At 47.8% G+C, this 14,359-nt stretch overlaps 1 protein-coding gene across 1 annotated transcript in view; it reads right to left on the reverse strand.

Moving 5' to 3' along the window:
* Positions 1-643: 643 nt before the first annotated feature.
* The window catches only part of CHRM3 (cholinergic receptor muscarinic 3), a 375,774-nt gene continuing 362,058 nt past the window's right edge, over positions 644-14,359 (reverse strand). The window contains exon 3 of the mRNA XM_074988643.1: positions 644-2,468. Within this exon, the coding sequence (XP_074844744.1) occupies positions 644-2,468 (1,825 nt within the window). The remainder of the gene's footprint in view (positions 2,469-14,359) is intronic.

The following is a 14,359-nucleotide window of genomic DNA, read 5'->3' on the forward strand; positions in this document are numbered from 1 at the left end:
AATTTAGATTGATAGAGCACTTCTTCAGTGGAGTGTGAGGGTAACTTGTGCATTCACACACACAGGTACATACCATGAGCTGCACAAAGAGATACTGCATGAGGCTCAGGAATTAGAGGTATGAGGAGAATTACACCAAAAGAGAAGACAAGAAGATTTACAGGGACAACAAGAAGCCATTTTGCAACCTATACAGTGTTTTAAATAATTTCATAACAATGTCTAACTACCTTGCGGTATCCATATGTGACTTGAATTGAAACCTGTGGATTCCTTGGAACCAGCTGGAACTGCACTAGCTATTTGTGCTTACCTGAGATCCCAGAGTTGATTACAACCAAAAAAACCGGATGGATCAGTAACAGGTTCATAATTGCTCTTCAGCTTCTTGTAATTTTGTAGGAAAACTTTATTAAGTCTCTCATTTCCTTAATAAAAAGAAAACCCTTGAAGTGTGTTTGTTTTTGCTTAATGCAGATTGGATTTTGATATTAAACTGGATTTATTAAAAGGATACATAAGCCTGGCAGCTGCTCTCACATCTTGATGATAAAATAATTGTATCAGCACCCTGGAACCGCCATCCCTGTCCCTCCCACACACCCTTTAAGAGTTTGTTTTGAATTTGTTATAAAATACTATTTTATGAAGCCTCCTCGGGGATCCGCTTATGAAAAATGACTGACTGCCTCTGCTGATACTGCTGTTTGCGTCGTTTCCGTTTGTCACACTGGCACAGCAGTAACATCTTGAAAGTGGTTCTGAATGTTTTGTTACACAATGCATAACACATAGGGTTCACTGTGCTATTGATGTAACAAAGCCAGTATCCCAGGTTCCAAAATGTTTTGGGGATACAGCTATCACAAAAGGTGTTCACCAGAACCATGATGTTGTATGGTGTCCAGGTGATGATGAAGGCAAACAAAATAGCACTGAGTGTCTGTGCTGCTTTCTTTTCTTTGATAAGTGACATTCGTTTTCGCTTGGTGATCTGACTTCTGGTCTTCAAGGCAAACTTTTTTGCCAGGGTTGCTTCCTTGAAGGACAAAGGCAGAGCTGCTGATGTCTTAGCTGCTGATGGAATGCCATCAGAAATCTTGGCTGCCTCTGCTGCTGCCTCTAGGTGAACTGGAAGTTTAGGAAAGCTCTTCTGAAAGTTTCCGCCATCGTCCACACTCTTCTGAGAGGGCAACTTTTTAGGTTTCCTCTCCTTTGACCCATTGCTCGGTTTCTGCAAGTCGTCCCCCGACCCATTCAGGTCTTCAGATGAGGGTAATTGAGTGGAGTTGAGGATGGTGCTGTGACCAGGAAGCTTCAGCACAATGGAATAAATGGCCCTCGTCTCTGTAGCAATGTCTTCTTCATCAGAGGAGGCAGAGTTTTCAAGAGAACCAGCGGCATCATTGTTGTTCCAGCTATCGCTGCTGCTGTGATCCTGGTCCCCCTGATCCTGGCTGGGTTTCCAGCTCTTTGTGGTAAGCCAGAAGTGGCATCGGCCATATTTTCTTCTGGTTGAGCGCCTCATACTCTGCTGCTGCAGCTCATAGCTGCTGCAGCTTCTGGAGCTACCCGTTTGGTGGATGAAGTGTGCTGCCTCAGCTTCGCTGCCTGAGGCCTGTAGCCCTGCTAACTCTTTGGTGCGTTTCTCTGTCTCCTTGTAGATCCTCCAGTACAAAATAGTCATAATTGTGACTGGCAAATAAAAGGCAGCAATGGCAGTGCCAAAAGTGATGGTAGGTACACTTAAAAACTGGATATAACATTCATCAGGAGGCACAGTTCTTTTCCCAACAAAATACTGCCAGAACAAGATGGCAGGGGCCCAAAGAATGAATGAGATGACCCAAGCTAAGCCAATCATCATTCCAGCCCTTTTGGTTGTTCGTTTAGCTCTGTATGTAAGTGGCCTGGTGATGGAAAAATACCTGTCAAAACTTATGACAAGAAGGTTCATGACAGAGGCATTGCTGGCCACATAGTCAATGGAGAGCCACAGATCACAGGCCAAATTTCCCAAAGCCCAGTGGTCCATGATGATGTAGGTGGTGAAAAGGTTCATTGAAATAACACCAATGATCAAATCTGCACAGGCAAGACTCAGCAGGAAGTAATTGTTGACTGTTTTAAGTTGTTTGTTAACTTTAAATGCCACAATCACCAGGATGTTTCCTATGATGGTCACCAGTGCGAGAATGCCAGTCAGGAAGGCAATCAGAACTACTTGCCAGAGTGTGTGTCCACCCAGACGGTCTTTGCTCATGCCAGCTAGTGACCTGTTGGCTGTTTCCATAGTACTGAAGGGAAAAATCTCAGTTGTCTGAGGGTAGTCGTAGCTGCCAGTGAGTGATGGCACATCATCAAGGAGTCCTGTTCCCTGTGAATCTCTATTCCAGACAAAGCTCACATTTGAAAATGAGGAGGAGACTGTAGTATTGCGCAGGATCATCGTGACTTTCTGACATAGTCTGCAGAGGAAAAAGATAATAAGAGAGAGTAAATTAAAAGCTTGTTTTTTTTTTGTTTTTTTTAAATAGCTGACTAGCATTTTCAATGATGGCTCATTTAAAAGCAAAAGTAAAAGACACCTATCAAACACAATAGGTTAAATAAATTTGTGGTGGAATTTGGTTGCACCAGGGATGAATATGTAATCATTCATTAGGAACAGGAAGAGTTGAGATAGAGATTTGACCTTGGGGGCAGAGGTGGCAACAGTTTGAGAAATTTTTTGCATCAAAATGGGGGACCTCAGGTTGCTAAAGTTTGAAAACTTCTGTCATAGAGAACATATTGTATGATTAAAAAAATGATGTTCTTATTGACCAATAGTGCCTGTTCTAAATGTAGTTTCTCAAGTTGTATATATACTCTTGTCCAGCAGCATGATACTGGGTGATATTGAAAAGTAAATGCTTACCAACAGTTGCCACTTATTCCCTATTGCAAGTACGATAGTATCTCACCTAGCATACCATACTCACTGCATTACGTACAACCTGTCCTTAAACAGGTGCTACTAGTGATATTGCCTATTCCTTTGTTTCTCCCAGAAGTGTTTGTTTTATCCACCTGCTGCCTACATTTCTATACTTAAAGCTCTTCAGGGCAGGGTGTGTCGATTATGCAACGGTACATTGCCCAGTACAAAGGAGCTGTAGTCTCTAGGCAGTATTGTAACGTTAATGAATTAATTTGTTCTTCAACAAGCGAAGGTGTTAAAGGTGTGACCTGACAGGATGCTGACCACATACCATTTGGTGGAGAGTGCCTTGATCACTTGCTAGGTAAAATGAGGAATAAGAAGGAAAGGCTCAGAGCAAATGCCTTGCATGCACTCTAAAGCTCTGTCTATGTGTCAGTGCTCTTTCAAAAGGGTAAACTTCAAAGGATAACATTTGAATTTTAGCCCGCTGAAAGAGCACAGCTACACACAAAGGCCGTTTCTATTCCAAAGTGGCATGGTAATTCATGGCCCAAAATATGCTAATGAGGCATCGATGCAAATTCCCCGTGCCTCATTAGCATACTGTGACGTGATTTGGAGTCCGGAAGACCGGTCTTCTGCATGCCAAAACGCCGTTTAGAAGCATGGCCCAGGGGGAGCTTCTGGAAGGAAGTCCTTCTTCCAGAGGCCCCTTCTTCCCGAAGGGGAAGAAAATTTTTGGGAAGAAGGGGCCTCCGGAAGAAGGACTTCCTTCTGGAAGCTCCCCCGGGGCCATGCTTCTACACGGTATTTTGGAGTCCAGAAGAACGGTCTTCCGGACTCCAAATCACGTGACCGTATGCTAATGAGGCATGGGGAATTTGCATCCATGCCTCATTAGCATATTTCGGGCCGTGAATTACCATGCTGCTTTCGAAGAAAGTGGCTGGTGTAGAAATGGCCAAAAAGTGGATTGAATCCTAGAGCCGCTCTTTTGAAAGACCACGCTGTTCTTTCAAAAGAGAGTGTCCACACAGCCCCAGGCATTCTTTCAAAAGAACAGAGCAGGACACACTGCAGACAGGGTCACATGGTGGAAAAGCCCTTCTGGGGACCACAGCCAGCTGCTTCCTTAAAGTACCCTTCCCCTACATCCTTGCCCTGCACACACCGAGACCTGCCAAGCTGCCACAAACCAAGCAGAGCCCGTGCAGGAACCAGAGGGTAGCATGCAGCCTAGTGGAGCCCCATCAGCTGCTCCTGGCATTGGATGCTGCTATCCTGGAGACTGTGTTACCTTTGCTGTGCACATGTGTCATGGCCACCCCCCTCCTCCTCAGGTGGCTGAGCTGCCCCCCCCGGGTACTACTGGCACCCCCCACCAGGTGCCCCTGTGCCTCTGGAGCCACCCCAACAGCTCCAAATGGTAGGAGCAGCTGGTGTTGAGGCAGTGGGATGCCTGCAGAACTTCTGGATGAGCAGGGAGACCTTTCAGGAGCTCTGCCACTGGCTTAGCCCTGCACTGAGGCACCAGGACACCTGCATGCAGCCCACCCGTTCCCCCAAAAAGAGGGTCACCATAGCCATCTGGAAGCTGGCCACCCGGGACAGCTACCAGTGTGTGGGGTATCAGTTTGGAGTGGGCAAACCTACCACTGGGGCTGTCCTCATGGAGGAAAGGCACGCTCGGGTCACACACTCACTACTGGGAGTGGGGATGGAGCTCCCAGGCAAGAGGGACCCTTGGTGGCAGGATGCTGTAAGGGTACAGGAGGTGCTGGGGGCCAGGAACTTCCTGCCATGCCCTCATGAGAGTACACATCCTCAATCACATGCAGGTCGTCCAGGCCATCACTGCAATGCTGCTTCACAAGGTCAGCCACGTGGGGGATAGGTATGCAGCCATAAAGGATTCACTCCACTCAGCTTTCTGAACTGCTTTGGCACCCCAGATGGGGCGCACACCCTCATTGGTGCCACAACTCACTGTGCTGGCCACCACATCAACAGAAAGTGCTGCAGGCCCTGGTGGGTCCCAAAGTCCTGTTCATAGCCATCTATGTGGGCTGGACACACTAGCTACGTCTACACGTGAATGCTACATTGAAATAGCTTATTTCGATGTAGCGACATCGAAATAAGTTATTTCGATGAATAACGTCTCCACATCCTCCAGGGCTGGTGCTGTTGACGTTCAACGTCGACGATGGGCAGCACTACATTGAAGTAGGCACTGCAGGGGAGTGTCTACACACCAAAGCAGCCCACATCGAAATAAGGGTGCCAGGAACAGCTGCAGACAGGGTCACAGGGCAGACTCAACAGCAAGCTGCTCCCTTAAAGGGCCCCTCCCAGACACACTTGCACTAAACAGCACAAGATCCACAGAGCCAACAACCGGTTGCAGACCCTATGCATGCAGCATGGATCCCCAGCTGCAGCAGCAGCAGCCAGAAGCCCTGGGCTAAGGGCTGCTGCACATGGTGACCATAGAGCCCCGCAGGGGCTGGAAAGAGTATCTCTCAACCCCTCAGCTGATGGCCGCCATGGCGGACCCCGCTATTTCGATGTTGCGGGATGTGGATCAGCTACACATGCCCTACTTCGATGTTCAACGTCGAAGTAGGGCGCTATTCCCATCTCCTCATGAGGATAGCAACTTCGATGTCTCACTGCCTTATGGCGATTTCAACTTCGAAATATCGCTCGCCATGTGTAGACGTGGCGGGCGCTATTTCGAAGTTGGCGCGGCTACTTCGAAGTAGCCGGCACGTGTAGACACGGCTCCTATGTGCATGTGTTCCAGAATTCAGGCCTCTGCTGATGCATGGAGGCCAAGACCTTTATCCACCATTGGGAAGTCCCAGATGGGGATGTCATTGTGCCACTCTGTATGGTGGTGGAACCTGCCTACCCCCTGCAGCTAAGGCTAATGCAGCCATATACTGGCCACCTCAACCCCACCCCGGAGCTGTATAACACCCGGCTAAACCAGGCCCTCACTGTGGTGTAATGCGCCTTCAGGTGCCCGAAGGGTTGGTGACAGTGCCTCCTCTCAGACCTGGAGGCTGGGGTGCAGCGTGTTCTGCGGTGGGGGCGTGAATTCCTACTGTGCCCTCCTCCACATCATGGAGGGCAAGGGTGATGCCTTTGTGCAGGTATGAGTGGCTGAGTCCAGTCCCAGGTATGAGCAATCAGCCACTGCCTCCAGTCACCAGGCCCGTTGGGATGGGATCCACATCAGGGAAGCCCTCTCACCATCCCCCTCACGCATCCACCCCTCACCATACCCACCACCACCACAACTGCATATCACCCCCCACCATCCTTCCATGAAGAGCACAGGACACGGGGAATCTATGGAAAATAAAACATTTACTATAACTACAAATACACAACTGGTTTCAAACTCAACAAATATGTCCTATCGGGACGGTGGCAAACTATGTGTATTTGGGGGCTGGGAGGGATCTGAACCTGAAGTGGGGCTGAGGGGGATCACCCAAGGGCAGGGGTGGAAGGCCATGATCTCCACTGGCCCTGGGATCCCTCCCTCCCTGGGTTTGGGGTCTGCGGTTGCGGTTGGGGCTGAGATGGGGCAGGCAGCACAGGCAGTGGGAGGGCATTGGTGGGGTTGGGCTTAGTGGGATAATGGCATGGCGCTCAGCAGGGTGCTCAGCAGGGCGAGAGAGGGTGGGTCACATTCACCATGTGCTCCCAGAGGGAGGATGCCTATTATACTCTGCAGGTTGTTGAGGAGCCTGTCCCAGGCTGCCCTCCACCAGGCCATGTTGGTCTCCTCCAGCGAAGGCATTGCTCAGTCAGTGGCTGGTGGTGTTGTCCCTGAACTGCCTCTGAGGTCTCCGGCCGCAGGCCTGCCACTGTGCTGCTGGGGCCGGGGGGCCCTGTCTGCTGCCTCCGAGGGGCAGTTCAGGACAATGGAGAGCACAGGACTCTCCCAGCCCTTGGACGGCATGGCTGTATGGTGAGACAGACAGCATATCAGTCCTTTATCATGGCCCTCAGGGCCACATCCCCCATCCAAAGGTACAGCAGCCATGGGTTATCGTGAGCACAGAGAGGTTCCCTGCCCATGTGGGTCAGTCCCTGGGTGCAGTCCAGCCCTGCCTACCTCCTGCCACACGTCCAAAGCGGGGGTGCTGAGTGTCACTGGAGGCTGTCATGGCATGCCAGGGGCCACAGCCAGCCAGGATGTGTCTGGGCAGGGACCACTAGGCATGTGTGTGGCCAGCTGGCAGCTGTGTAAGCCCCGCCCCACAAGCCGTGGTGCATGCCCCCCTGGGTACTTACCAGATGGTCCCTCACTAAGGTCTGGTGATTCCCGGCTCCTGGTCGCCTGACTGGAAGGGCACCTCGATGATGTGGCCCCCCCTCATCACTGGACCACTCTTTGGAGGGTCCTGGCCCTGGTCCCGGCTCCTCCTGGGCCTCTGCCTCCAGCTGGTCCACACAGGTGTCAAGAGCGATGGGTGGTAGGGCGCTGTCCTGTGGACTGAGGATGGCCCGACACTTTCTGTAGTTGGGGCAGGTTGCCCCATCCCTGGTATGGGCATAGCCTTGTCAGCGCTCCTTGACTGCCTCAGACTTAGTCTGGAGTCTGCTTGGGGTGCCCTGAGTGGAGAGGCCATGGGCCAGGTGGCTGAAGACTGCAGCATTGTGCTCCTTTTCCCCCATTTCCCAGAGCACCTCCTCCTAACTTCCATAGTCCAGGAGGTATCTCAACTCTGACTCAGCCCAGGTGGGAGTGTTCCCACCGGCTCCCTTTTTTTTTTCCCAGGCCCTGGCTCCTGAGAGCCCTGCAAGGGCTCCTGCAGCAGGTGGCTTCTGGCCATTGTGGCTCTTTTGATGTTGGGGGGTAGGTATGAGGGCATGCTGAAAGCAGTTTGTTGCTTTGCTGCTAGCATGCTCTCAGCTCCCTGTCATAGGGTTTCTGGGTCCACACAGCTTTAAAGACAGCTGGATGCAGAGATCATAGAGCCCTGCTGCTGTGGGCCAAGACATCTTTGTGCTCTAGCTGGCCAGCGCCTTGGAAGATTCCTCTTTGGAAAGAGCAGTCCATGGAGCATCTAAACTTTTCTTCTTTCGAGAGAGTCTTTCAGAAGGGGACGCTTTCCCCAATATGGGATTGGGGTAGGGATTTCGAAATCTGCACTGTGTTCCTTTGATTTCCTGTAAAAATGTATTTTGTGTGTAAATCCTCCTTGAATTCTTTCAACAGTGTACTTGAACGTGCAGGCCCAGCTTCAGTGAAGAATCAGGGCAAGGTGATGGAAGGACACGAGCAGCACTCTTGCCAAACAGGGTGGAGAGAAAATGATCGCAATTGGCAGGGGAATTTTTATTTCAAAATTGAAGTGTAGCAGTGGAAAAGCACAACGGCTGATTGCATAATAGGCAATGACAGTTTATAGTCACCTGGTATCTTTTATCTGAAAGCGCTCCAGACATCACCAGGTGGATGTTTACAGATGTTTAACATGGATAACTTCTATGGAATTCAGTTAGTTGTCGCTATGTCAGTTTTGGGATATTAGATGAGACAGAGGAGGTAATGTGTTTTATTGGACTCACTCACCTGTCCTCTCGATCAGACCTGCTGACATGAGGGTTGGGGAAGGTGAAAACGAGAGAGTTGTGCCAGGGCCCGGCATTTGAAAGCTGCCCAGAGCTCTGGCTGCTGCTGCTGCTGCTGCTACTACACTGCCAGCAGCTGTGGCTGGAGCTTCTGGCTCCACTGAAGTGCTGTGGCAGTGCTGCTGTACTACTCTACAGCTGGGAGGGCGTGAGGGAGGCCCAGAGCCATGGTCTGCTGATGCTAAGGACTCATTGCCCTTGGCCCCATACTTTCTGCCTTTCGTCACACTTCTTCCAGGGGCACAGAGCCCAGCCCCTCACTCCCTGTCCCATGGCCCCACTGAAGTTTCTCCTACTAAAATCAATGGCAGCTGTAAAACTTTGTCTCCTCTGAAAATTAGAATTCCCACAGCTGCACAGCCTTTGAAATGCAGCCACTCCCGGATTGGACAGTGGCACCAACCCATATGTAACCCGGTGAAAGGTAATGGATTAAGGGGAAACTATGGCAATGTGCCAGGACAAATGCTTACTCTTATGAAAGAAACCCTACGTTGTCTTTGATGTCCATACAAAGAAAAATGGATTTCACTCTTCTGGTCCTTTCAGAGTGACCTGTCCATTACACATTATATTTTATTAGTCTGACTGAGCATAAATAGCTGAGATTTGCCTTCTAACAAAACATGGAAAATTTAGGAGTCAGCCACATCTTGCACATGGCTTTCACATGGGATGAGGTTAAACAAGAACTGTAAAGGAGAGATTTTAAATTAATATACTTGCCAGCTGCACATCAGATATGATTAGTATATGGGAGAGCAGAACTTCCTTTACTGACACTAGGGGACAGAGAGCAGGACAGGAGGGGAACTTTATACATGTGATATCTAATGCTTAGTGCATGTTGTTGGTTGGAAGATGGAAGCGTCAGTCCACAATTCTGAGGATATTATTATGAAATATTTTTAAACATAAAAGACAAATTAATTTTCCCCTTAACAGCCTGGAAGCAGAAAAAACACAACAACTAAAGGAAATGAACCTCTAAGAGCATGCTCACAAGTTAAAAACAGTATGACCTTCTCTAAGGACTAATACCAAAACAATCTGACATTTTAATTACATCTATGTCTACATTGCTCTACAGTGTGTTCTATTTCCCTGTATGTCCAGCTACTCAAAAACTGGCCACCTTCAATTTAGTGACTGTTTTTTAGACAGCCAAAATATATGTTTGGCACTAATTGTTTTGGCACTGCCATGTTAGAATGAATCGGTCACAGGAGTTGTATAATTCTGCTGCATACCTTTCTGAAATACATGTTATAAATAATAAGTACAAGTAATAAAGTACAATTCATTTAAGCATATGGATTGAAAAGATGTTCAAACAGGCTGTACAGCAGTATAGTAGTACACATTTTTTTTATTCCAGATGCTCAGCGACTCATTCACCTCATAATTTTAGAGCTGCAGAAAAATCCTATGCTGAAATGATTGAAAGTAACCCCAGCGAGAACTTTCAGAAATGAGTTCAGCGGTCTTTCATTGTGGCTTTCCCACCTTAGCAGCCTTGAAGTGAACCATGGAATAATGATTTGAGTATCAGCAAGCAATGTAGCTTGCTGTAGCAATACTGTAGCTTGAGTAGAAATGTAATACTATATGGAATACTGCATACTCCTAGGCACAGTGGAAAACCTAAGCGAAGGCGGACAAATGTTCAATTGACCCTCCACTGAGAGACCATACAGTTGCATCCCTGTTAATTCTGCCATGGGATATTTAAAGAAACTATTTCACATGAGAGATTAAATGCAATTCAGCTCTCACTTCTTAAACTTAACTGTATTACACTCGTCAATGGAAAAGTTAAACAATAATACTCAGGTCTTCTTGAGTAGGTCTAACAAATATTTCCAAAATGAATGCCTTGGCTAGACTAAATTATTTGTTTCAGGCTTTCCAAGTAGCTTCCATTTCTTTTAACTTATAAAATGAACAATTTTGTTCTGGAAAACAAATAACATAAAATAAGTACACAAATATCTGACAAAAACAGAGGCAAAAAATGGAGGGTGAATCAATATGGACTGCTATCCTTAACTACTTGTGTTCTATGAAGAAGCTTTATGGGGAAGCTTTCTGTTCTTACAAGCTAATATTTTCACAATGACTATTTTCTTTTTTTAACATTTCCTTTAAGTGTCTTATCTTTTAAAATGCTCCATTTTGAGTCATGTGACTTAATTCTTCATGCTGGTAGTATATTACAGTGAAATAGCTAGAGGTGGCCAGAAAAATGGACTTTCTGAACCAGAAAGAAAAGGAAAAACATCTAATTTTTCCTTACAGCAGAAATTCTGATTTAGAAACATCAGAAAGTTTTGTTTCAGTGTTACTGAATCATTGAAAACTCATAATGTTGAAGCACTGTAATTAAATATACATATGAATTATGATAAATAATAAGAGTATATTATAATATATTACAAGTATAATATATAAAACTACAAACTAAATTAAAGAAAATAAACTTCAAATTAAATAAACATTTAAATGGTAATCAAAATAAAATGACAATTCAAATGATTTATATCCCTTTTCCACTGAAAATAGAGTGGAATTGTCATTGAAATTGACACATTCCTGTAAAATCTTTTCATTCTGCTGAAGCTGCATTTTGTAACATAAAAACATTCAGCTAAAAACTTTTTTTTGGACAGCTCTAAAAATTGAGAAACACTGAGTAATATAGCCTTGTACAAATCTTCTTTAAAAAACTGTAGATCATTGTCCACTAGGTGGCAGAGGAGGAGTACAGTAGCAAAAGAATGGCATCTGCAGCAAAAGTTTTAAAAGTCTCTCATAAAGCATGTGTGGGGTGATGTGGGTTTACAGATGTCATGCATTTAGAAATTTTAACTATGTGAGATCTATTCCTGACGAGTAACTCTTAGGATAAATATGTATAATACAAATATAAAAATCAAAATAATAAGTTAGAAAAGAAAAGTATAGTAAGAATAGATTAAAGGCTGAATCACAGATAAGCTGACAAAGTGCTGAGGACAAGATTTACCTAGAAATGTCTTCCCTAAATACCATTTGGTGAGTTGACAGAAAATGCTGCACAATCTAGTCAAATTCTGGATCTTGAACAAAGTGATTCTATCTAAATCCTTACTCCTCATAGACAGGCTGTGAGGAAATGCTGAGGTAAAACAAATCAATGTGCTTGGGCATTGCAAATTTTACTAAATAATAAGCAGTTTATTTTTAAAAAATCCATATATATATATATATATATATATATATATCCTTCTTTTTTACTTTAAAGCAGAATAAATGAAAATATCTCCTTATGGAAAACACCCATGTCCAAGAAAACCTACTGGGGGCATTAATGAATGAGTGCTGAACATATTTTAAATTTGTCAACATACTATTTGTTGATACCCCTGGTGAGAGGGCTTCTTTCCCATCAGCATTATATTAAAGTTATTATGTATTTGTTTGTCTGATTAACTGTCTTTTACCTATCTTCTTGGAAGGTTCCCAGGAAAACTGAACATTTTTAATACAGTATTATCAAATCAGTAAAATATAGTCCTATTTGTCTGAAGAATTACATACAAATGCACACACACATTTCCTTAGGACACTGGTTCACTGAGTGCACAAGATGGAACTGTTCTGAGGATGCATTGTGCATGGTGTGTGTGGGTGTGTGTGTATAATCCACATACACATTTGTAGAATGTAAAAATCATTCTATTTAATTAAAAAAGAAATCCTCCACAGTCATCCATCTATCTAGACATTTATACTTGACTCAGCACCAAGCATATTGTGCAGTTTTCCTTGTTGCTGAATCTGTCATAGGTTTTTCACTTAATAGGACATAAAAATAAAAAGATGCATGGAAATGTAATTATATTAGCACTATTTAAGCATAAAGGTTGTCATCTAAATTATGGTGTTTTGCTTCTAAACCAAGAAAAATTGGATTAATGATTATCTGTACTAGTGTTTTCAAGCCTGTGAAACCTTAATATTGTGAATCCATCACTTATTAGCCGCGTCTACACGTGCATGCTACTTCGAAGTAGCGGTGCCAACTTCGAAATAGCGCCCGTCACAGCTACACATGTTGGGCGCTATTTCGAAGTTAACATCGACGTTAGGCGGCGAGACGTCGAAGTCGCTAACCCCATGAGGGGATGGGAATAGCGCCCTACTTCGATGTTCAACGTCAAAGTAGGGAACGTGGAGTCGTTGCGCGTCCCGCAACATCGAAATTGCGGGGTCCTCCATGGCGGCCATCAGCTGAGGGGTTGACAGACGCTCTCTCCAGCCCCTGAGCTCAATGGTGGCCGCGTGGAGCGGCCCCTTAAAGCTCCCCCCCCCCCTGCCTTCCTGTACAGGAAGCTGAGAGAGCGTGCAGGCAGCAGCAGTAACACGCGGCTAGCCTGCACGCTCTTCTGCAGCCAGAAAAAAACCCCAGCACTGCGATGGCTGCCACCCCAGCGCCCCCAGGGGACCCCCCTCAAGGGGAGCCAGGGCTCACAGCCCAGCAGCCAGGCGGGGAAGCAGCAGCGGGGCCCCTCCTGGACGGAGGCCGAGCTGCGGGACCTGCTGGGGCTCTGGAGCGAGGAGGAGGTGCTCCAGGTAATGGGGAGCAAGAGGCAGAACGCGGATGTGTGTCACTCAGCTGGCCGAGGGCCTGGCCGCCCGGGGTCACCCTGCCTGCACTCCGGATCATGTACGCAGTAAAGTGAAGGAGCTGCGGCAGGGTTATGCCCGGGCCCGGGATGCGGCTGGGCGATCTGGGGCCGCCCCCGTCACTTGCCCCTTTTACAGGGAGCTCAGGGCCATCCTGGGCCCCCGGCACACCTCCTCCCCTCTGGCCACTCTTGATACCTCGGCCGACGAGCCGCAGCAGGCCCCGGAGCTGGAGTCCGCCCCGGAGGCAAGCCCCACAACCCGGGCCCCCCCCCAGGAGCCCACCCCAGGGACACCGGAGGAGGAGGAGGAGGAGGAGGAGGAGGAGGAGGAGAGGGACTCCTCCTCCAGCGAAACCGGCCTCCAGATAATGCTGCCGTCCCGGAGCTCCAGCTGGGCGTCCGCCCCCCGGGTGTCCCCCGACCGTGGGAGTGGACCGTCAGGTATGTACCCACCCCCCGGTGCACACCCCCGGGGTTGAGGGGCGGGGGTAAGAGATATGACCAGGGCCCTCCACATGCCCAGATGGCCATGGCCCCAAGGACAGCAGTGGCATGTCCCTCAGAAGAGTGCATCAGCCCCTCCCCCCACCAGCACGACAGTGCCATACCCCATCCCCAGGGCTGGGGGGAGTGGAACCTCTAGGGTCCCCCGGGGGGAGCGGGTGGGACACCCAGCAGCAGCAGCAGCAGCAGCAGCAGCAGCATGTGATGGAGTGGGGGCAGTGCAAATGCGAGACTCACGCTAGATATGAGAAGCAAGCTTCATAGCTTCCAGTGGCTAAGGATGATCCTGGGGCTACAACTCTGCCCTGCACAAAGAGGAGGGAGGAGCCGAGCTGGGTTTGATACGGGGACGGTAGTTAGAGGCTAGGGGAAGTGAGAGCTAAAATGCAGCCAGCCTGAGGAGGGGGAAAGCTACACCCCAGAGGGGCACCCCTCGGGGTCATCTCCCCAGGACAGGTTGGAAGGACCATCTCTGACTGCTGTACTGTCGCTTCTGGGAGAAACTGGGCATCTGTTGCCTAATAAACCTCCTGTCGTACCTGCTGAGTGAGTGAGAGTCACTCCTGCCAGCGGATGGGGTGCAGTGCAGGGGGACCCCTGAACC

Source organism: Carettochelys insculpta, chromosome 3 (assembly GCF_033958435.1).
Source record: "Carettochelys insculpta isolate YL-2023 chromosome 3, ASM3395843v1, whole genome shotgun sequence".
NCBI lineage: Eukaryota > Metazoa > Chordata > Testudines > Carettochelyidae > Carettochelys > Carettochelys insculpta.